Source organism: Giraffa tippelskirchi, chromosome 4 (assembly GCF_054371585.1).
Source record: "Giraffa tippelskirchi isolate mGirTip1 chromosome 4, T2T-mGirTip1v1.2.pri, whole genome shotgun sequence".
In the NCBI taxonomy this organism is placed as follows: Eukaryota; Metazoa; Chordata; class Mammalia; order Artiodactyla; family Giraffidae; genus Giraffa; species Giraffa tippelskirchi.
Window position 1 is genome coordinate 43,100,345 of NC_137278.1, and position 23,751 is coordinate 43,124,095.

Below are 23,751 nucleotides of genomic sequence, written 5' to 3' on the forward strand. Positions count from 1 at the left end.
AAACTGTCTGATGTATCCATAGTTCCTCAGAGAGAGACATAGAGACTCAGAGGATTAGATTGGCCTGGGAGATTTTAGCTACTTTGTTTGAGCAGTGTTTCCTCTACCAATCCTGTCCCTCTGCCTCCCCTCGCAGAGTGTAGATAGTATGCTTAGCAATCTCCTGACTATGTCAGTGCTCATTCCCAGCCCAATATGTGGTGTGCGGGGGGGGGGGGGGGCAGTTGGAGAGGAATTATTCAAAACACATGTTGTTCTTTTCATGGCATATCCTGTGACTAGCTCTTCTTGGAGTAGGTTTGATAGAGCAGGCAGTTGATCAATGAATATAGTAAAGTTGCAGGATATAAAATTAACACACAGAAATCCCTTGCATTCCTATACTCCAATAATGAGAAAACAGAAAGAGAAATTAAGGAAACAATACCATTCACCATTGCATCAAAAAGAATAAAATACTTAGGAATATATCTACCTAAAGAAACAAAAGACATATATAGAAAACTATAAAACACTGATGAAAGAAATCAAAGAGGACACAAGCAGATGGAGAAATATACCGTGTTCATGGATTGGAAGAATTAATATAGTGAAAATGAGTATTCTACCCAAAGCAATCTACAGATTCAATGCAATCCCTATCAAGCTACCAATGGTATTTTTCACAGAACTAGAACAAATCATCTCACAATTTGTATGGAAATATAAGAAACCTCGAATAGCCAAAGCAATCTTGAGGAAGAAGAATGGAACTGGAGGAATCAACCTGCCTGACTTCAGGCTCTACTACAAAGCCACAGTCATCAAGACAGTATGGTATTGGCACAAAGATAGAAATATAGATCAATGGAACAAAATAGAAAGCCCAGAGATAAACCCACGCACATATGGACACCTTATCTTCGACAAAGGAGGCAAGAATATACAATGGAGAAAAGACAATCTCTTTAACAAGTGGTGCTGGGAAAACTGGTCAACCACTTGTAAAAGAATGAAACTAGAACACTTCCTAACACCATACACAAAAATAAACTCAAAATGGATTAAAGATCTAAACGTAAGACCAGAAACAATAAAACTCCTAGAGGAAAACATAGGCAAAACACTCTCCGACATAAATCACAGCAGGATCCTCCATGACCCACCTCCCAGAATATTGGAAATAAAAGCAAAAATAAACAAATGGGACCTAATTAAAATTAAAAGCTTTTGCACAACAAAGGAAACTATAAACAAGGTGAAAAGACAGCCTTCAGAATGGGAGAAAATAATAGCAAATGAAGCAACAGACAAACAATTAATCTCAAAAATATACAAGCAACTTCTGCAGCTGAATTCCCGAAAAATAAACGACCCAATCAAAAAATGGGCCAAAGAACTAAACAGACATTTCTCCAAAGAAGACATACAGATGGCTAACAAACACATGAAAAGATGCTCAACATCACTCATTATTAGAGAAATGCAAATCAAAACCTCAATGAGGTATCATTTCACACCAGTCAGAATGGCTGCTATCCAAAAGTCTACAAGCAATAAATGCTGGAGAGGGTGTGGAGAAAAGGGAACCCTCTTACACTGTTGGTGGGAATGCAAACTAGTACAGCCACTATGGAGAACAGTGTGGAGATTCCTTAAAAAACTGGGAATAGAACTGCCATATGACCCAGCAATCCCACTGCTGGGCATATACACCGAGGAAACCAGAATTGAAAGAGACGCGTGTACCCCAATGTTCATCGCAGCACTGTTTACAATAGCCAGGACATGGAAGCAACCTAGATGTCCATCAGCAGACGAATGGATAAGGAAGCTGTGGTACATATACACAATGGAATATTACTCAGCCATTAAAAAAAATACATTTGAATCGGTTCTACTGAGATGGATGAAACTGGAGCCCATTATACAGAGTGAAGTAAGCCAGAAAGAAAAACAACAATACAGTATACTAATGCATATATATGGAATTTGAAAGATGGTAACGATAACCCTATATGCGAGACAGAATAAGAGACACAGACGCATGGAACAATTTTATGGACTCTGAGGGAGAAGGTGAGGGTGGGACGTTCTGGGAGAATGGCATTGAGACATGTGTATTGTCATATGTGAAACAGAGCACCATTCCATGTTCGATGCATGTGACAAGGGCTCAGGGCCGGGACAATGGGATGATCCAGAAGGATGGGATGGGGAGGGAGGTGGGTGGGGGGTCCGGGAAGGGGAACACATGTAAACCCATGGCTGATTCATGTCAATGTATGGCAAAAACTATTACAATATTGTAAAGTAATTAGCCCCCAACTAAAATAAATAAATTTATTAAAAAAAAAACAAACAAACAAAAAAAACACATGTTGTTCTTTTCATGGCATATCCTGTGACTAGCTCTTCTTGGAGTAGGTTTGATAGAGCAGGCAGTTTCCCTAAGTGGCTACTGTGGACATCATTGGCAATATATATCTGCATCCTGATTTTGTCATCCTGCTAGAGTAGAGCTCTGGTCTGTCTGTAGGCAGTGTAAGCTAAATAATTCATTTTCTGAGCTCTTTTTAGAATATTAGTATTGTGATACTTGTTTTATTTTAAGTCGTGGTCATGCTAAAAATTAAACTGGAACAAGGATTTTCAGTAATTTAATACCTTGTATTATTCTTGAAAAATATTGTGAAACCATGACTGTTAATTAAGTCTGCCTTATTAATTTGGCCTGATTAAGAGATGTAAATTACCAGTGTATTTCCTTATATTTTTCAGTTCTTATGGCATCATCATCTAGTGTGTTCTTTAAAAAGAGTTATTTAGCACTTCTGTGAATATCTGTGCAGACTGGATTGTTTGCAGTTAGCAATTTTCAGGAGCTAAAGCCAGACTTCCACAATGTACAATTTGCTTTTGAAAATTTTCTACATTGAGTATCACTTGTTCCTGTGTACTTGTTATTTAATGTGACTGAACTATTAATAACTGTTTAAAGTGCAGTTAATTCCATATATAATTAAAAAATTTAAATACATTAACATTTCACAACATAGTCTGTGACTGGGATTAGGACTGTTTGTGTTTGCTGTTCAAATACTCAGTATAGTATTTGATATTTAGATAAAATGCTATTTTTCATATCAAGTATATTTATTTAAAATTGTAGAGGGAATATGCTAGGGAGCTTGAAAATTTTGTATTTAACATAAAATTATTTGATTCTTTAGAGATTTTAAAAAGGACAGTTTTGGGGAATCTCAGAGGCTTATATGACTGTTAGATTTAGCAGATTTGCATCCTTTAATGATATGTTTCTTTTTCTGTCATACATAAAACATTTGATCTCTTGGTCATGCTTGAAAATGGGATAAAGGGAGGGAATAGTGAGATGAGATAGCCTCTCAGTTCTTTTCTAGAGAATGTAAAACTATCCCATTTCCCTTAAGCAGACTATCCCAAATGATTAGCTTTATTTCACAAGAGGAAATGCATCTTTATTTTAAAATACAATACTTTCCTTGTACATTATGTGAATTAAGTGTGTTGACATTTAAAAAGCTGTCTAACTGAACCAACTATTTACAACAAGCCCAGGCCAGTCAGAACTACTTTGGGAAGTGCATATAGACTTACTGATTTGAAACTACTACAAGGCAAGATTATTCTAGAGACATGAAGTCTGGGTTTTGGCTTCAGGAAATATCACTTTGGAAATTACTCTCTAGGTAGGATTAAATGTAAAAGTGAAACATGCATCTATGAATTAGGTTTCATACTAAATAGAACTCATTGCCAGGGGAATTTTTTAAAAGCATTTTAATTATCATTATTTCAAATTACTTTAAGAATGTTTGAAACTGAGTTGTAGGGCTACCTTACAGTGAAGACTTTAAAAGAACATGGCCTTTTCTGGTGAACAATTGATTATTGTAAGTCTATTATGAGAAAGCTATTAACTAGTGGATATTTAAGCTATGTTTAGTTGAAAAAATAGAATTACCTAATCATGTGCATGTTAAAAAATAAACTCTTGATGCCAGACTATGAATTGTGCTCTTCATCGTAATAAACAACTAGGTAAAGAGTTAAAACATGGGAGTGTATGATCATGACTTTTCAGTCAGTTCAGTCGCTCAGTCGTGTCTGACTCTTTGCGACCCCATGAATTGCAGCACGCCAGGCCTCTCTGTCCATCACCAACTCTCGGAGTCTACCCAAACCCATGTTCATCGAGTCGGTGATGCCATCCAACCATCTCATCCTCTGTCGTCCCCTTCTCCTCCCGCCCCCAATCCTACCCAGCATTAGGGTCTTTTCCAATGAGTCAACCCCTCGCATGAGGTGGCCAAAGTATTGGAGTTTCAGCTTCAACATCAGGCCTTCCAATGAACACCCAGGATTGATCTCTTTTAGGATGGATTGACTGGATCTCCTTGCAGTCCAAGGGACTCTCAAGAGTCTTCTCCAACACCACAGTTCAAAAGCATCAATTCTGCGGCACTCAGCTTTCTTCACCGTCCAACTCTCACATCCATACATGACCACTGGAAAAACCATAGCCTTGACTAGACGGACTTGTGTGGGCAAAGTAATGTCTCTGCTTTTAAATATGCTATCTAGGTTGGCCATAACCTTCCTTCCAAGGAGTAAGCGTCTTTTAATTTCATGGCTGCAGTCACCATCAGCAGTGATTCTGGAGCCCAAAAAAATAAAGTCTGACACTGTTTCCACTGTTTCCCCATCTATTTCCCATGGAGTGATGGGACCAGATGCCATGGTCTTAGTTTTCTGAACGTTGAACTTTAAGCCAACTTTTTCACTCTCCTCCTTCACCTTCATCAAGAGGCTCTTTAGTTCTTCTTCACTCTCTGCCATAAGGGTGGTGTCATCCGCATATCTGAGGTTATTGATATTTCTCCCGGCAATCTTGATTCCAGCTTGTGTTTCTTCCAGCCCAGCATTTCTCATGATGTACTCTGCATATAAGTTAAATAAGCAGGGGGACAATATACAGCCTTGATGTACTCCTTTTCCTATTTGGAACCAGTCTGTTGTTCCATGTCCAGTTCTAATTGTTGCTTCCTGACCTGCATACAGGTTTCTCAAGAGACAGGTCAGATGGTCTGGTATTCCCATCTCTTTCAGAATTTTCCACAGTTTATTGTGATCCACACAGTCAAAGGCTTTGACATAGTCGATAAGGCAGAAATAGATGTTTTTCTGGAACTCTCTTGCTTTTTCGATGATCCAGCGGATATTGGCAATTTGATCTCTGGTTCCTCTGCCTTTTCTAAAACCAGCTTGAACATCTGGAAGTTCACGGTTCACATATTGCTGAAGCCTGGCTTGGAGAATTTTGAGCATTACTTTACTAGCATGTGAGATGAGTGCAACTGTGCGGTAGTTTGAGCATTCTTTGGCATTGCCTTTCTTTGGGATTGGAACGAAAACTGACCTTTTCCAGTCCTGTGGCCACTGCTGAGTTTTCCAAATTTGCTGGCATATCGAGTGCAGCACTTTCACAGCATCACCTTTGAGGATTTGAAATAGCTCAACTGGAATTCCATCATGACTTTTATACACATATAAATGAACTTGTGTCAAAGATTGTTTTTAACTCTTGTTGTTGTTTATTCGCTAAGTCGTGGCTGACTCTTTTGCAACCCCATGAACTGTGGCCTGCCAGGCTCCTCTGTCCATGGGGTTTCCCAGGCAAGAGTACTGGAGTGGATTGCCATTTCCTTCTCCAGGGGATCTTCCTGACTGAGCCACCCGCGGAGCCCTTATTTAACTCATTAGTTATAATGTTGTTGCCAGTTCAAAGTAGACATGTTTATAGTCAAATGAGTAATGCTGAAATGAATTTACAAGCACATGAAGAATAGGCAATGCTGATTAGTATCCACTGGGTACTGATCATGGCCAGTTTGCATTTCTGTGGCCAGAAGTCATTTCTTTTATTATATATATCAGTTTTCTACAAGTTAACTTTCTCCTTCTACAGAGTTATACAAAAAGGCTTATCCAAGGGGAATTCCCTGGTGGTCCAGTGGTTAGGACCCAGTGCTGTCACTGCAATGACCCCAGGTTCTGTTCCTGATTAGGAAACTACAATCCTGCAAGCTGTGCAGGGCAGGCCTCCAGCAAAAAGCCTAGTCTGTGAAATATAAATGGCCTCCCAAGTCAAGGCACCAATTAAGTTTCAGTCTTTCACAACTTTACTCTCCTGTTCATATTAACTTGATTTTAGTAGTCACAAGAGAGAAATTGTTTCATGTCTGTCCACTTATTTTAGTTATGTAAATTCTGTGAGGGCAGGCACCCCAAAATGCATTAATCTATAAAGCAATAAAATGATGATCTGGGTGTAAATACAAAAGCTGAATGGTGAAAACCTGTGTCCTGGTTCAGATAGTAGAAGAAAAGAGGGTTTTATAAATCTAATCTTATTTTAATTGTATTGGAAGAACCAGTTATTTGAAGGAAGCCAGCAGTGAATACTTTTGAAAAATCAAGAATCCTCTTCTAATGAAATTAATTCCTTCTTGCCTTATTTGTTTTATAAATGAGAGCTTTGTGTTTTCGATTTTAAGTTGTGTATAACTTTAACTCCAAAATAATTAGAGGTACTCAACCATGAAAGAACCAAGCACGGCATATTACTTTTACAAAATCCTCATAGTGTATGATTTTGTTCTGATGTTTTACCCCTCACCAATCATTTATACTTTCTATTTTATAATTAGTAATAATATATCAGAACTAACTTGCAGTTGCATATCCTTTCTCATTCTGGGGGAATACCAAGTGTGTGGTGAGGTAGGCTGTACCTTTCCACCCCTGACAGTTAGACTGTGAGCCAGTCAGATAGTTCTGTCTAGGACACCAACATCTAAGGGAGTGGGAGAAGTTAAATTAGGGCTTTCCTGATGGCTCAGCATTAAAGAATCTGCCTGCAATGCAGGAACAAAGGTTTGATCCCTAGGTTGGGAAGATCCCCTGAAGAAGGAAATGTCAACCCATGCCAATATTCTTGCCTGGGAGATCCCATGGACAAAGGAGCCTACTGGGGGGCTACAGTCCATGGGGTTGCAAAGAATCAGACACGACTTAGCAACTAAAAACAACACAAACAAGATGTTAGATTAGATGACTCAGGAATAGTTTAGAGTTTGGCAGCATGGGGTGGAGAGTGGGGAAGAGTATTCCATGGGTTTCAAGGGTTATAGGACCTGAGTTCCATAGCATTTCATCATACCTTGTCTCCTTTGGTTTCTCTGGAGTCTGATTTTCTAGGCTTCCGTTGACTCTGTGACCCACCTGATTTTCTTGCACTGTTTCTTTTCTGCTGAAATTAACTGGAGTTGTTTTCTTTTGTTTATAAAAAGCAAATAAGAACCAAAACAAAAATCTAATTAGTAAAAGAAACAACCAAATACAGGGTTATGTCTCTAGGTGTATGATCATTATCAAGCGTACAAAGATCAAAGTGAAGTGTACATATTTTATGTGGAAAAATAACAGTGCTGAAATAATTTAGGTTGCTGAATTATAACCTAGTAGACCATATGAATGAGTTTATGGAATAATAGTGATAGCCATGAATATTATCCTTTTGAAGTTGTGTAATCCTATGGTCACATGTCCAAGAATATCCTTTCAAAGTTTAAAACTTTTCTGGCATCTTAAAATATGAGCTGCTTCTGATAATAATGAAGTAGCTCATATTGAACTAATAATCCTCCTGCAGAAAAATATTATAAATTCTGGACAAAATACAAAACTGCTATGGCTCTCTGAAGGCACTGGAGAATGACCAAGCAGGAAGAAATTGAAGAGTCAACACTTGGAAAAGAGAATAACATGGCATAAATGAAAAGGAGATTTTGTTGCCAGCAGACCTGCACTACGAGAAATGCTAAGGGGAGTTCCTCAGGCTGAAGGGAAATGATACCAAATGGAAACTTGGATCTTTGGAGGAAAGAAGAGGACCAGAAATGGAAAATAATGTTGGTAAGTATATTTATTTTCCCCAATTTCTTTAAAATACATATGACTGTGTAGGTGAAAATTGTAACATTGTATTGTGGTATTTATATCATGTGTAAATGTAATACATACAATGATTGAAGCATAATGTTGAGAGAAGGCAATTGCAAGGTTCTTGCATTTAATATGAAGTGGTACAATATTAACTCTCAGTAGACTGTGAAAGTAACAATGTATATCGTTATCCTCAGAACAACCAGTGAGGTACTGCTAAAATATGAATGAGGTCAGCAGTTTTCAGTATCCTGCCATATAGCCAAATGTAAATTTCAAAGAGTTACAAATTTATGTAACTGATTAGATATTCAGACATCAGATTATTTTTAAATGGTAGAGTTGAAAATAATAGTAGCCTGTAAAAGGTACTGAAATAATGTAGGATTCTCTGATAAATAACAGTGAGTGCTATGGGTCAAACATTGTGTTACATTCAATTGTTCATTACAGAAACTTAATTGGGTAGTTACTATTATTCCTTTTTATCATGAAGACACCAAGGCATGGTGATGTTAAATAATTTGTCTAAGGTTTCATAGCTAGTGAGCAGCAGAGCCAAGATTTGAACCCAGGATGCCTGACTTTAGGGCTTGTGCTCCTAACTTTTGTATTATACTTCCAATGAAACCTTAATTGAGCCTGATTAATGTTCTACCACTTCAACATTCTGTGTCTCAATGGAAATTTTCTGATCTTTAGGCATTTCTCCAAGTTTTGTTCGTTTTTTTTTTAGTTATTTAATTATTCACTCAGTTTTTTAGCATCACAGTATGCCTTTTGACCAGTTAGTTCAGTTCAGTTCAGTCACTCAGTCGTGTCCGACTCTTTGCGACCCCATGAAACACAGCACGCCAGGCCTCCCTGTCCATCACCAACTCTCGGAGTTTACCCTAACTCATGCCCATTGAGTTGGTGATACCATCCAACCATCTCATCCTCTGTCAATCCCCTTCTCCTCCTGCCTTCAATTTTTCCCGACATCAGGGTCTTTTCCAGTGAGTCAGCTCTTCGCATCAGGTGGCCAAAATATTGGAGTTTCAGCTTCAACATCAGTCCTTCCAATGAACACCCAGGACTGATTTCCTTTAGGATGGACTGGTTGGATCTCCTTGCAGTCCAAGGGACTCTCAAGAGTCTTCTCCATCACCACAGTTCAAAAGCATCAATTCTTCTGTGTTCAGCTTTCTTTATAGTCCAACTCTCACATCCATACATGACTACTGGAAAAACCATAGACTTGACTAGATGGGCCTTTGTTGATAAAGTAATGTCTTTGCTTTTTAATACGCTGTCTAGGTTGGTTATGACTTTCCTTCCAAGGAGTAAGCATCTTTTAATTTCATGGCTGCAGTCACCATCTGCAGTGATTTTGGAGCCCCCAAAAATAAAATCAGCCACTGTTTCCCCACCTATTTGCCATGAAGTGATGGGAGCGGATGCTGTGATCAGTTTTCTGAATGTTAAGCTTTAAGCCAACTTTTTCACTCTCTTTCACTTTCATCAAGGGGCTCTTTAGTTCTTCTTCAGTTTCTGCCATAAGGGTTGTGTCATCTGCATATCTGAGGTTATTTATATTTCTCCCGACAATCTTGGTTCCAGCTTGTGCTTCATCCAGCCCAGCATTTCTCATGATGTACTCTGCATATAAGTTAAATAAGCAGGGTGACAATATACAGCCTTAATGTACTCCCTTTCCTATTTGGAACCAGTCTGTTGTTCCATGTCCAGTTCTAACTGTTGCTTCCTGACCTGCATACAGATTTCTCAAGAGGTGGGTCAGGTGGTCTGGTAGTCCCATCGCTTTCAGAATTTTTCACAGTTTATTGTGATCCACACAGTCAAAGGCTTTGGTATAGTCAATAAAGCAGAAATAGATGTTTTTCTGGAACTCTCTTGCTTTTTCGATGATCCAGCAGATGTTGGCAATTTGATCTCTGGTTCCTCTGCCTTTTCTAAGACCGGCTTGAACATCTGGAAGTTCATGGTTCACATACTGCTGAAGCCTGGCTTGGTGAATTTTGAGCATCACTTTACTAGCTTGTGAGATGAGTGCAACTGGGTGGTAGTTTGAGCATTCTTTGGCATTGCCTTTCTTTGGTATTGGAATGTTGATCAATTACGTCATCCTTAATATGGTCCTTGCTTGTTTGTGCTTGATATTCTCCCAAATAACTGTTTTTTTTGGTGGGGTGGGGTGAAGAAAATCATCTCTGTCTTTAGGGGGTGCGAGTTATTTTGTTGGTTATGGTCTTGTGAATATTCTAAATGACTAAATGTTTCTATGTGACTGTGACTAAGTTTGGTATTTTATGTAAGAAAAGAGTATACCCAAAGTCTTAAAAGTGCAGTTTTAAGCTTTAATGACTTCAAAAGTATAAATGCTACACACTTGGGAATAAATCATTTTGAAAATTTAATTTTTCACATTTATTTTTAGTTGCATATCTTTGTGAATTTTGAATAATAATTTTTTTGTTGTTGTTTTAGTCCTTTTGATTGAAGATGGCAAGCATTTAAGAAAAAGTTAACTGTGTCTTTTGTTAGGTGAGATCAAGTTCATGATGAAAGTAAAAAAAAAATCACTTCCTATTATAAGAAGGAGGCTTCCCACAGACGTTGATTTAGAACTGGATGAAAAAGTTAGGGACACTGGGCTTAGTTTACAACAAGCCCAGATCTGGGAGATGCCGGCAAGCCAGAGATTGTGGATAAAATTGAGACAGTGTTGGCATAGAGTCCTCAAAATGTGCACTGCAGATATGCTGAGTAAAATATTCCCCAAACCACAGGAGATAGAATTCTGACAGTGAAACTCCAAAGCATGCCTACCTGTTCAAATGCTACAAGAAGATTACTGTACTTCTGTCAGCTAATGAAGTGAAAAATTGAAAATTCCAATTATATTCTAGACAGGTTGACCTTTTCTGATGGAGCACCTTTTCATTTAGGTGACAGTATTATTTATCACATGTTAGTTGCTGTGTTTAGTGTACAGAAAAGCCTCAGGAAGTTTGGCAACACAAGAATGCACAAAAGTTAGCATTTGGTGTACCATTAGGAAGTCTTGAATTATTGGCCCTCCCTTTTTTATAGAGATAATAATCCACATACCATTAAATTTACCCTTTTAAAGTATATAATTCAGTGGGTTTTAATATACTTATAGTTTGCAACCATCACCACTGTCTAATTTAGAACATTTTTATCACCCCCAAAAGAAATCCTATGTACATTAGTAGCCACTTCTCATTTCTCCCTCCTTCCAGCCCTTGGCAAGTAGTCTTTTTGTCTTCATGGATTTGTCCAGTTTATACATGTCATATATATGAGATTCTACAATATGTGGTCTTTTGTGTCTTCTGATCCTTTCTTTTTGAAGACTCTATAAATCTTACTTAGCAGTGCTTTAGAATGTTTTAATTTCCACATTGCAGTGATTATTCTATTATACCATTTTTCAAAAAGACAAATAGTACCCATTATTACACTTGTGTGCATGCCATTTATTTATTTATTTTAATTTTGCTGAAATTTATTTGCAGTGTTGTGTTGCTTTCTGCTATATAGCAAAGTGACTTGTATGACACTTTCTCAGACTAGTGGGCCAGTAAAGGGGAGGTCATCTTCCTTGCTCTCCTCCATTACCTGTTCTGTCTCCAGCAGGGTTTTTTGTGAGGTCATGTCAGAACTATTATAATGCAATAAAACCTTTTTCTTTGGATGATCTTAAGACTACAATTACAAATGCAGTTCTTTTAATCAGTGAACCAGCTGTGGGATATATATAAGGATATATGTATGTATGTGAATATATACCTACAAGTGTTTTCCTGTGTTTGATCTCTGAGAGGGGCTAGAAATAGTGACAGTCTAGTAGCAGTGGTTGAACTGAGAAGACACTCCAAAGCACTTCCCAAAGCCAGACTTGCACCAGAAAACAGTCACATTCACTGTTTGGTGGTCTCCTGGTCATCTGATCCACTACAGCTTTCTAAATTCCAGCAAAACCATTACATCTAAGAAGTATGCTCAGCAAACTGATGAGATGCACTGAAAACTTCAATGCCTGCAGCCATCATTGGTCAACAGAAAGGGCCTAGTTCTTCTCCATGACGATACCCGACTGCACGTCGTACAACCAACGCTTCAAAAGTTGAGGGAATTGGGCTCTGAGTTTGGCCCCATCTGCCATATTCACCTGACCTCTTGCCAACCAAATACAATTTCTTCAAGCATCTCGACAACTTTTTTGCAGGGAAAATGCTTTCACAACCAGCAGGAGGCAGAAAAATGCTTTCCAAGAGTTCATCAGATCCCAAAGCACAGATTATTTATACCATGGGAATAAACCAGTTTATTTCTCATTGGCAAAAATGTATTGATTGTAATAGTTCCTATTTTGATTAATAAAGATGTGTTTGAGCCTAGTTATAATGATTTAAAATTCACAGTCTGAAACTGCAGTTACTTTGGTACCAACCTAATAATTTCAAATGTTCAGAGAAAATGTGTGTGTCTGAGTGAATGTAAATTTTATGAGGTAAAGTGTTAACCATTGGGGAAGCTGGATTGAAGATGTATAAGAATCTTTGTATTCTTCATGCAGCTTTTCTCTTAAAGTTGTTTCACAGTAGTTTTTTTTTGAAAGAAAAAGTTCTCTTCTAAAATTGACTACCAATAACCAAGTTCATATTGGATGCTCTATTTACTCAGAAAAATGTTTTTTGTTTTTTTTTTTAATGATCAGATTGGGACTTCCCTGGGAGTCCAGTGGTTACGACACTCCACACTTTGACTTCAGTGGGGGTGAGTTTTATCCATCCTTGGTGGGAAACTAAGATCCCACATGCTTTGTGATGTGGCCAAAAAAAAAAAAAATGTTTAAAATGATCAGATTGATACAAAAATGAATTTGAGTGTTTATACAAAATAGGTGAATGGAAAATTATGCCTTAAATATATGAACGTTGACATGGGACTTTTGATTTTTTTTTCTTAAATTTTAAAATACCCTATACTCTACAGTGCATAAATCATTTCTAAACAGGGATGCATTAAGGAAAAATAGCATCCACGAGGACAAAACACCCCAGGCATTCATCCCCTGACCTAACAAAATGACCGACCTTGAAGCGACTTCAAAGCTGAAGAAATAACTGGCTCTGACATGTACCAAGATGGGGGAAATACCTCCCGCAACCTTGAAATAAATGCTTAGTCTTTGAAGAGAACAAAAGAAAAAGTAGTCTCATATTTCATAAATAGAATTTAACAGTTGAAGAGTTCACATTCATTTGTGATTTTGTTGTTAGTCTGGAAAAGCTGGTAAAGTTAAATCAAGCTTATTTTTATCTCCATCCTTCCCCTCTTTGGTGTTTTAGGGGAACCAGAAGCATTTAAAATATTAATTCTTTCCCCAAGTGTCAGTGAAGGACTGTTGAATGCTTTCATTTCAGTGCTTTTAGATCCAAGCAGGTTAAATTTCATTTCATACCCCTTAGTTCAGTATTCACAGTCTTCTATAGTTTAGTGATAACCTATCTTTCAAATTTCCCTCTTCACCACCTTGTAGAAATCATCTCGAGAACACACTCTTATTTATTTTATACTAAACAAAAATCTATGGCCCTAGTTATATGTGATTTTCTCACCACTATTTTCTGAATGTTCGTTACTCATCTGAAAATTTTTTGTCAGTTCCATTTCTTCCTTGAAGGTATTTCTAATCATTATTGTTCTATGGTGAATTCTCATGTTAAATTTTATAGCTTGTTTATTGAAACCTTTTCTTTGACATTAAATCATTTATTTCCTGTTAAATCCTCTGCATTTTTGTTTTACTGTTTGTGTCTGTACTGTCTGTCTTTTCAACTAATTTGGTAAAGACCAAAAGAGGATATACTATATTTATACCTCATAATCTTCTAAAGAGCATCTAGCTCTTTGTTGTTATTGAATTGCTTTTTAATATACATTAGTTACTTAGGTCAGTTGCTCAGTCATGTCTGACTATTTGCAACCCCATTGACTGCAGCACGCCAGGCCTCCCTGTCCATCATCAACTCCCGGAGTTTACTCAAACTCCGGTCCATTGAGTTGGTGATGCCATCCAACCATCTGATCCTCTAACATCCCCTTCTCCATCTACCCTCCATCTTTCCCAGCATCAGTGTCTTTTCAAATGAGTCAGCTCTTCGCATCAGGTGGCCAAAGTATTAAAGTTTCAGCTTCAACATCAGTCCTTCCAATGAATATTCAGGACTGGTTGGATCTCCTTGCAGTCCAAGAGACTCGTAAGAGTATTCTCCAACACCACAGTTCAAAAGCATCAATTCTTCGGTGCTCAGCTTACTTTATAGTCCAACTCTCACATCCATACATGACCACTGGAAAAACCATAGCCTTGACTAGACAGACCTTTGTTGGCAAAGTAATGTCTCTGCTTTTTAATATGCTATCTAGGTTGGTCATAACATTCCTTCCAAGGAGCAAGCATCTTTTAATTTCATGGCTGCAGTCACCATCTGCAGTGATTTTCGAGCCCCCAAAAATAAAGTCTGTCACTGTTTCCACTGTTTCCCCATCTATTTGCCATGAAGTGATGGAACCAGATTCCATTATCTTAGTTTTCTGAATGTTGAGCTTTAAGCCAACTTTTTCACTCTCCTCTTTCACTTTCATCAAGAGGCTCTTTATCTTCTTTGCTTTCTGCCATAAGGGTGGTGTCATCTGCATATCTAAGGTTATTGATATTTCTCCTGGCAATCTTGATTCCAGCTTGTGCTTCATCCAGCCCAGTGTTTCTCATGATGTACTCTGAATATAAGCTAAATAAGCAGGGTGACAATATACAGCCTTGACGTACTCTTTTTCCTATTTGGAACCAGTCTGTTGTTCCATGTCCAGTTCTAACTGTTGCTTCCTGACCTGCATACGGGTTTCTCAACAGGCAGGTCAGGTGGTCTGGTATTCCCATCTCTTTCAGAATTTTCCACATTTTATTGTGATCCACACAGTCAAAGGCTTTGGTATAGTCAATAAAGCAGAAATAGATGTTTTTCTGGAACTCTCTTGCTTTTTCGATGATCCAGTGGATGTTGGCAATTTGACCTCTGGTTCCTCTGCGTTTTCTAAAACCAGCTTGAACATCTGGAAGTTCACAGTTCATGTATTGCTGAAGCCTGGCTTGGAGAATTTTGAGCATTACTTTACTAGTGAGTAAGATGAGTGCAATTGTGCAATTGAGTTTGAACATTCTTTGGCATTGCCTTTCTTTGGGATTGAAATGAAATCTGACCTTTTCCAGTCCTGTGGCCACTGCTGAATTTTCCAAATGTGCTGGCGTATTGCATGCAGCACTTTCACAGCATCATCTTTAAGGATTTGAAATAGCTCAACTGGAATTCCATCCCCTCCACTAGCTTTGTTCATAGTGATGCTTCCTAAGGCCCACTTGACCTCACATTGCACAATGTCTGGCTGTAGGTGAATGATCGCACCATCCTGCTTATCTGGGTCGTGAAGATATTTTTTTGTACAGTTCTTTTGTGTATTCTTGCCACCTCTTCTTAATATCTTAATATCTTCTGCTTCTGTTAGGTCCATACTATTTCTGTCCTTTATTGAGCCCATCTTTGCATAAAATGTTCCCTTGGTATCTCTGATTTTCTTGAAGAGATCTCTAGTCTTTCCCGTTCTACTGTTTTCCACTATTTCTTTGCACTGATTGCTGAGGAAGGCTTTCTTAGCTCTCTTTGCTCTTCTTTGCAACTCTGCATTTAAATGGGTATATCTTTCCTTTTCTCCTTTGCTTTTGGCTTCTCTTCTTTTCACAGCTATTTGTAAGGCGGCCTCAGACAGCCATTTTGCTTTTTTGGCATTTCTTCTTCTTGGGGATGGTCTTCCTCCCTGTCTCCTGTACAGTGTCACGAAACTTCGTCCATAGTTCATCAAACACACTGTCAATCAGATCTAATCCCTTATATCTATTTCTCATTTCCATTGTATAATTGTTAGGGATTTGATTTAGTGCATACCTGAATAGTCTAGTGGTTTTCCCTGCTTTCTTCAATTTTAAGTCTGAACTTGGCAGGAAGGAGTTCATGATCTGAGCCACAGTCAGCTCCCGGTCTTGTTTTTGCTGAATGTATAGAGCTTCTCCACCTTTGGCTGCAAAGAATATAATCAGTCTGATTTCAGTGTTGATCATCTGATGATGTCCATGTGTAGAATCTTCTCTTGTGTTGTTGAAAGAAGGTGTTTGCTATGACCAGTGTATTCTCTTGGCAAAACTCTATTAGCTTTTGCCCTGCTTCATTCTGTAGTCCAAGGCCAAATTTGCCTGTTACTCCAGGTGTCTCTTGACTTGCTACTTTTGCATTCCAGTCCCCTATAATCAAAAGGACATCTTTTTTGGGTGTTAGTTCTAAAAGGTCTTGTAGGTCTTCATAGCACCATTTAACTTCAGCTTCTTCAGTGTTACTGGTCGGGGCTAAGGCTTGGATTACCATGATATTGAATGGTTTGCCTTGGAAATGAACAGAGATCATTCTGTTGTTTTTGAGATTGCATCCAAGTACTGCATTTTGGACTCTTTTGTTGCCTGTGATGGCTACTCCATTTCTTCTAAGGCATTCTCGCCCACAGTAGTAGATATAATGGTCATCTGAGTTAAATTCACCCATTCCAGTCCATTTTAGTTCGCTGATTCCTAGAATGTCGATGTTCACTCTTGCCATCTCCTGTTTGACCATTTCCAACTTACCTGATTCACGGACCTAACATTCCAGGTTCCTATGCAATATTGCTCTTTACAGCATCAGACCTTGCTGGTATCACCAGTCACATCCAATAACTGGGTGTTGTTTTGGCTCTGTCTCTTCATTCTTTCTGGAGTTATTTCACAAGTGATCTCCAGTAGCCTATTGGGCACCTACTGACCTGGAGAGTTCATCTTTCAGTGTTCTATCTTTTTGCCTTTTCATAGTGTTCATGGAGTTCTCAAGGCACGGATACTGAAATGGTTTGCCATTCCCTTCTCCAGTGGACCACATTTTGTCAGAACTCTCCACCATGACCCGTCCATCTTGGGTGGTCCTACAGGGCATGGCTCATAGTTTCACTGAGTTACACAAGGCTGTGGTCCATGTGATCAGATTGGTTAATTTTCCATGATTGTGGTTTCAGTCTGTTTGCCCTCTGATGCCCTCTCGCAGCTCCTACTGTCTTATTGGGGTTTCTCTTACCTTGGACGTGGAGTATCTCTTCATGGCTGTTCCACCAAAGCACAGCCACTGCTCCTTACCCTGGACGTGGTGTATCTCCTCAGGACTGCCGCTACTGACCTTGGAGGTGGGGTATCGCCTCTTGGCCTTCGCCCATCACCACTGCCTTCTTCATTTTGAGAATGCCCAAATACTCACAGATTAAATATGATATCAGTGGAATAAATTTTTATAATTATCTTTAGATAATATATTTCAGTACTTGTCTTTTCAATAGGGTACCAAATATAAAATGTTTTAAAGAAAACAAAGTGCTCATTCTTAGATGTATACTAGGATGAAAAGAAGTAAGAAAGAAAGAGAATATACTGGACATTAGTTTAAAAAGGGAAACTAGAAATCTGGAAGATTGTAATAAATATTTGTTAATTTTTAAATGGGTGCCATTTATTTCAACAGATAATTCGCATGTGTGTGTTTGGCTTTAGGGAACCAAAACATTATACCAGCATTTCACTTTTAAAATACTTTGGACCTTAATTTCTTTGATGTTACCTAAGATTGGTGTGAACAATATTCATTTGCATTATAATAGTTAATGTTTTTGACCAAATTTTTAAAACATCTAAAACTTTTAGCATGAGAATCCTCTTTTTTCCTCTTTCTACTATTGAGTATTTTTGAAAAGTAATGAACATCTCTAAACTCAATGTTGGGCAAAAAAACCTCAGTAACTTTGGCAACTGCCGCTGGTAAGTTGCTTCAGTCGTGTCCGACTCTGTGCAACTCCATAGACAGCAGCCTACCAGGCTCCCCTGTCCCTGGGATTCTCCAGGCAAGAACACTGGAGTGGGTTGCCATTTCCTTCTCCAATGCATGAAAGGAAAAGTGAAAGTGAAGTCGCGCAGTCGTGTCCGACTCTTCGTAACCCCATGGACTGCAGCCTTCCAGGCTCCTCCATCCATGGGATTTTCCGGGCGAGAGTACTGGAGTGGGTTGCCATTGCCTTCTCAACATTGGCAACAACCCACATCCTAATGTTATATTGATAAGGTTCATTCATACTGTTGCGTGCCACTGTGCTTCATTGGTTTCAATTGCTGTATAGCATTCTTTTTTGAGTATTGCATGATTTGTCCTCTATTCTCCTGGTGACAGACATTTCAGTTTTTGTTTCCAGGTTTTTGGTATTCTGAAGCAATCAAGTGAGTACAAGCAAGTACACATTCTTACACATTTCTTCTCTTGTACATGTTCTGGGGATTGTATACCTGGTCACTCAGCTGGTAAAGAATCCTCCCACAATGCAGGAGATCCCTGTTTGATTTCTGGGTTGGAAAGATCCCCTGGAGAAGGAATAGGCTACCTACTCCAGTATTCTTGGGCTTCCCTGGTGGTTCAGATGGTAAAGAATCCACCTGCAATGTTGGAGACCTGGGTTCAATCCCTAGGTCGGGAAGATCCCCTGGAGGATGGCATGGCAACCCACTTTAGTATTCTTGCCTGGAGAATCCCCATGGACTACGAGCCTAGCAGGCTACAGTCCATGGGGTCACAAAAAGTTGGACCTGACTGAGCGACTAAACACAGCACAGCACATACCTGTAAGCAGAAATTCTGGGCCATATTGGATGTGGATGTTGAGTTTTAGAAGATAATCCAACTGTCTTCCAAAATGTTAGTCTCTTCAGATTGCCTCCTGGATCCTTTTGATACAATCCCACTCATCTTTGAAAGATTCTTTGTATTTTCAGTATGACAAGGTATATGAAGCTCATCTTATACATTTCCTATTTTAGGTCTGAAACCTGCCTTTTCTCCAAGGGACTCTGTTGTTTTTGTGGGAAATGTATATAGAAGGCACTATTGGGCATCAGGAGTACCCATTATTGGTCTGGGCCTTCTTAGTGGGTAGGGATAGTAAATATGTATTTCTTTTGCAGAGAAAATACATAAGTTCATACTAATAATTGTGATTCAGATTCAGTTATACAGGGTTTTTACTTGATTTTATTAAAATTTTTGGTTCTAGGTGATATCAACATAATTATTTAATCTTGCGCTTAAACAGATGCGATTTTAGTATAATAATATCACTACTAGTGATATGATTATCAAAAACTAATTTCTTGGCATTCCTCCCATTTCTCTCCCTTTGGATATTCCATTAGGGATGAATAGTAAATTGCTGTATTTAAAGTCATTTGAAGTAGTTCTTGGTGTGACTGAACTTCATTTAGTTTTGGGTTTTAGGGGATAGCTTTTCCCCTTCATTTTTATTTAATTTTATTTTATAATTTTGTAAACGATTGCATGATTTCCAGATCAAACCTGTGAAGTGAGATACGTTTAGAGAAATCTAGCTTTCATTTCTTTCCACTCTAGCTTAGCCTCTCTCACCATTTTTTAAAAATTATTTTTTGGTTTATTCTTCCATTAAAAAAATCATTCATGTGTGTGTATCTCTTTCTTAAATAAATAACAAGATGCTATATACTCTGCTTTTTTCACTAATCACTCTATTCTGGAAATCTGTATAAGTATATAGAGATACCATTCTTTTTAATAGCTGTATAGAACTCCATTGTATAGTTGTGCCATGGTTTATTCAGCCAGTTGCATATTGATAGACATTTGAGTTGTTTCTGTTATTTTGCTGTTAAAATAGTGCTGCAGTGAATTGTATTGGGCATAGGTCTTTTTTGTATGTTTGACATTCTTAGAAGAGGATTGCAGGGTCCAGTGATAAATGCGTATTCCATACTGTAATCTTTAAGGCATATTTTGACAAAGCCTCTTGGGTGAATCTGAATTCCTCTCTACCTCCTCAGTTGAGAGTCATTCTAGTTATAACTCCTTGTGGAAGGCATGGACTCACTAGCACCTTGAGTAGTTATAAGGCCTGCCACTAAGGTACATTCATGTATCTCACTTGATTGCTTGAGCTGGCTGGCTAAGATGAGGATGGGTCTTTGTTTGAACAGGGCCCTTCTGAGATGGAAGACAATTAAAATACAAAATCTTAGCTTTTAGAACCAGGTAATTCTGAAGTATGAAGACCTCTCAGAGGAAAATACAAAATGTCTGGCAGACTAGGTTTTGAGGACTCATAGGTGGCAGTCCTGATGATTCTGGTAGTAAGGGTATTTCAAGGAGTCTGATTTCATGTGTTGTCCTGAGAAGTTTTGTTCTGTGGCTTAAGCCTCTGCATCCCACAGGGACTTGGGTTAAAGTCATGTGGCAGTGTGAATTCTACTTAGCCAGTTGTTCTTATTACTTAGGTCTATTTTTAATTTTCAGATCACATGTTTTCTTTTACACTTGCAGTACATTAAGGACACTCTTGATCTGACATCCCAAAATCCTTTCGTTTGAAGGAATGGGATCTTTTGGATTGACCTTTCCTATGCTAAACATTTTTTTTTTCCCTAAATTAATGGTGGGGGTAGAAATCTGTATAATTCTTTGGGGGCAAACTGCCTGTCTTTCATTTCCTAGCACAGTGGCTGGAATACGTCAGGTGTTCAAGAAATCTTGATTGAATGAATGAATTGAAAGAATGGATGAATTTATTCAATTGGGAGTATAAGAAAGTGGTTGGAAGGAGAAGGGTTTTTTTTCCCCTTTTTCACATATGGGTGTAGTTAAACATTGTTAAGTGTATACATATGGATATATAAATATTTGAAAGCTAACCTAATTTTTCTTTTGAAAGTAGAAAAAGTTCATATTATTTATAAGAAATAATGAATTTTAGGGTGTTGGTTTTTGAAATCTTAGGATAGATGCTGGTGTTTTAAAGGAGAGATTTAGATAATTTTGAAAGATATTTATAAAGTAGAATTTGAAGGAAAGTGAAAGTCGCTCAGTCCTGTCTGACTCTTTGCGAGTCCATGGACTATAGTCCACGGAATTCTCCAGGCCAGAATACTGGAGTGGGTAGCCTTTCCCTTCTCTAGGGGATCTTCCCAACCCAGGGATTAAACCCAGGTCTCCTGCATTGCAGGCAGGTTCTTTACCAGCTGAGCCACACGGGAAGCCCAAAGTAGAATTTCGTGGATAGTAATTGATTAGATGTGAGCAGCAAGAACAATATGTAAGAATATGTAAGTTTCTGCCTTGATCAGTTAAGTGAATGGAAATATCATTTACTAAAACTGGAACCACAAGAAGATAGACAAGTTTGCTTGGTAATGATGAGGGCTTCAATTTTGGTCCATGATTGACAACATGATATGCAGAAATTCTCATTTAAGGAATTGGAATAGTTGGAGAAGAGATGGCATACCATCCTGTGGTTATGTGCTTGAGATTTAATTTTGTAAATGGGAAGTGAAACTGTGGTAGAAGGTAAGATCACCTAGGGATTGTATATAAAGTGAGAAGAAAACAGAACGCAGGTCAGAATTCTGGTGTAAGCAGGAAAAAAATGGTGCTTACGGAAGAGTGGTCAGAGAGCTAGGAAGTAAGCTATTTGGAGAGTGTGGGGAAGAGAATCTTTCCATAAAGAGGATATGGTTAATGGTGTCAGATAGTAGGACAGACCTTAAGTAAGATAAGGCCTGCAAGAGGTCCATTAGCTTTAGGAGCAGGGAAATACTGTGACTCGAGAGAAAGCAGGTTTCATAGAGGGTGGAGATAGAAGTCAGAGTGTAGGAGTTGAGTGTGAGACCACAATGGAGGATGTGGAGAAAACTCATTCAAGAGTTGGTTTTAAAAATGGAAAGTGGTGGTAACTGAGGGTAGAAAAAAGTTTTTTGTTTTTCTTCTTAAGATGGGAGACAAACAGTGCTGTTAGGAAGGCATGAGATAAAGAGAGAAAGGACCATTACTGGAGAATGTAAGAGAAACCAGTTTTATAGAAGACAAAAAGGGAGAGAAAGCATTTGTAAATGCATTTGAAGATGTTTAGGACAGAACGGGGATTCAAAAGTTGTTCCAGAAAGGTCTGGCTTGGGGGAGTGGGGGTCAGTGGGAGATAATGCCGGAAAGAAGAACTGAGAGTCTGCATCTTCCCTGCATGATTAACAGCCTATTTCAAACCTCCCCTCCTTAGCATTTGGAACAACAATTCAAAACCTTAGGGATAAGCAGCATTTACTTTGGATTTGTTCTTATATCTGTCTGTCTAATTGCTAACTATTTGTAAGAATATGTAGTTTTATGCTAGTGATTTTTTTTCTAGTTTCTATTGAAATATAAAGTACTTTATGGTGTTTTTGTTTCTGAATTAATTAATTTCTGCCGTTTTCATTTTTTCTTCCAAATTACTTTGAATTTACTTTTAAGCTCTTAAATTTTTTTAATTAATTTATTTTGGACAAAAATTGTATCTAAGGTATATACCATGATGTTTCAATAAATGTATACCTTGTGAAATGATTGCTACAGTCAAACTAACTGATGTATCCATCACTTCCCATAGTTACCTTTTTTGTGGCAGGAGGTAGGGGGTGGTGCTGCTGCTGCTGAAAACACTTGGATCTACTGTCCTAGCAAATCTCAAGTATGCAATACATTGCTGTTAATGGTGATGTAGTGGTAAAGAATCTGCCTGCCAATGCAGGAGACACAAGAAACGTGAGTTTGATCCTTGGGTTGGGAACATGTCCTGGAGTTGGAAATGGCTACCCTCTCCAGTATTCTTGCCTGTAAAATTCCATGGACGGAGGAGCCTGGCAAGCTACAGTCCATGGGGTTGCAAAGAGTAGGGCACAGCTGAGTAACTGAACACACACACACACACACACACACACACACACAGTCACCATGCTGTACATTAGGTCCCTAGAACTTATTCATATTATAACTGAAAGTCTGTATCCTTTGATCAGTATCTCTCCTTTCTTCCATCCTCTAGTCTCTGGTGGTAACCACCATTCTTACTGTTTAAGAGTTTTTTTTTAGATTCCACATATAAGGGAGATCATGTGTCTGACTTATTTCACTTAGCATGATGTCTTCCAAGTTTATCCATGTTACAAATGGCCGACTTTCCTTTTTTAAGTCTGAATAATAATCGATTATATATGTAGACCACATTTTCCTTTTCCATTTACTAAGGACACTTAGGTTGTGTCTTTATTTTGACTACTGTGAATAGTGCTACTTTCAGCCCTTTTTATTTTTAACTTCTTTAGGTAGATGCTTTGCACAAGTGACATTTTCATTATTATTTAGTTCAAAATACTTAATGTTTTTTTCTGTTAACTTTTTCTTGTTATTTAGAAGTGTTTCTTAATTTCTAACATATGGATATTTGTTTTAATGCTATTTTTGTTTTTTATTTCCAGCTTAATTAGAGAATATATTTTGTATGATCTAAACCCCTTATTATTTCTGAAGATTTTTTTTTACCCATTTGAGTTTTTAATTTCCAAATTGAATTGGAAAAGAGTGTATATTCTGCAGAAGATTTTGAGTGTAGTGCTCTCTGTATGTGCATTGAGGCAAGTTTATTAATTTTTTAACATCTATATCCTATTTTTCTGATTTT

General features: G+C 38.1%; 1 protein-coding gene across 21 annotated transcripts in view; it reads left to right on the forward strand.

Annotated features, from left to right (window-relative positions):
• Positions 1 to 23,751, forward strand: part of WDPCP (WD repeat containing planar cell polarity effector) — a 307,323-nt gene that overhangs the window by 47,410 nt on the left and 236,162 nt on the right. For 4 of the 21 annotated variants that reach the window (XR_014081749.1, XM_081588359.1, XM_081588361.1 and 1 more), the window contains exon 2: positions 7,885 to 7,998. The exons of 13 other annotated variants lie outside the window; for them this stretch is intronic. Coding sequence is in view for 6 of the 8 variants with exons in the window: in XM_081588359.1 (XP_081444485.1) it covers positions 7,933 to 7,998 (66 nt within the window). In the remaining 2 variants the exon portion in view is untranslated. Of the gene's footprint in view, positions 1 to 7,735; positions 7,999 to 23,751 lie in introns of all 21 variants that reach the window. 4 more of the 21 variants (XR_014081750.1, XM_081588360.1, XM_081588358.1 and 1 more) reach the window with 2 other exon arrangements.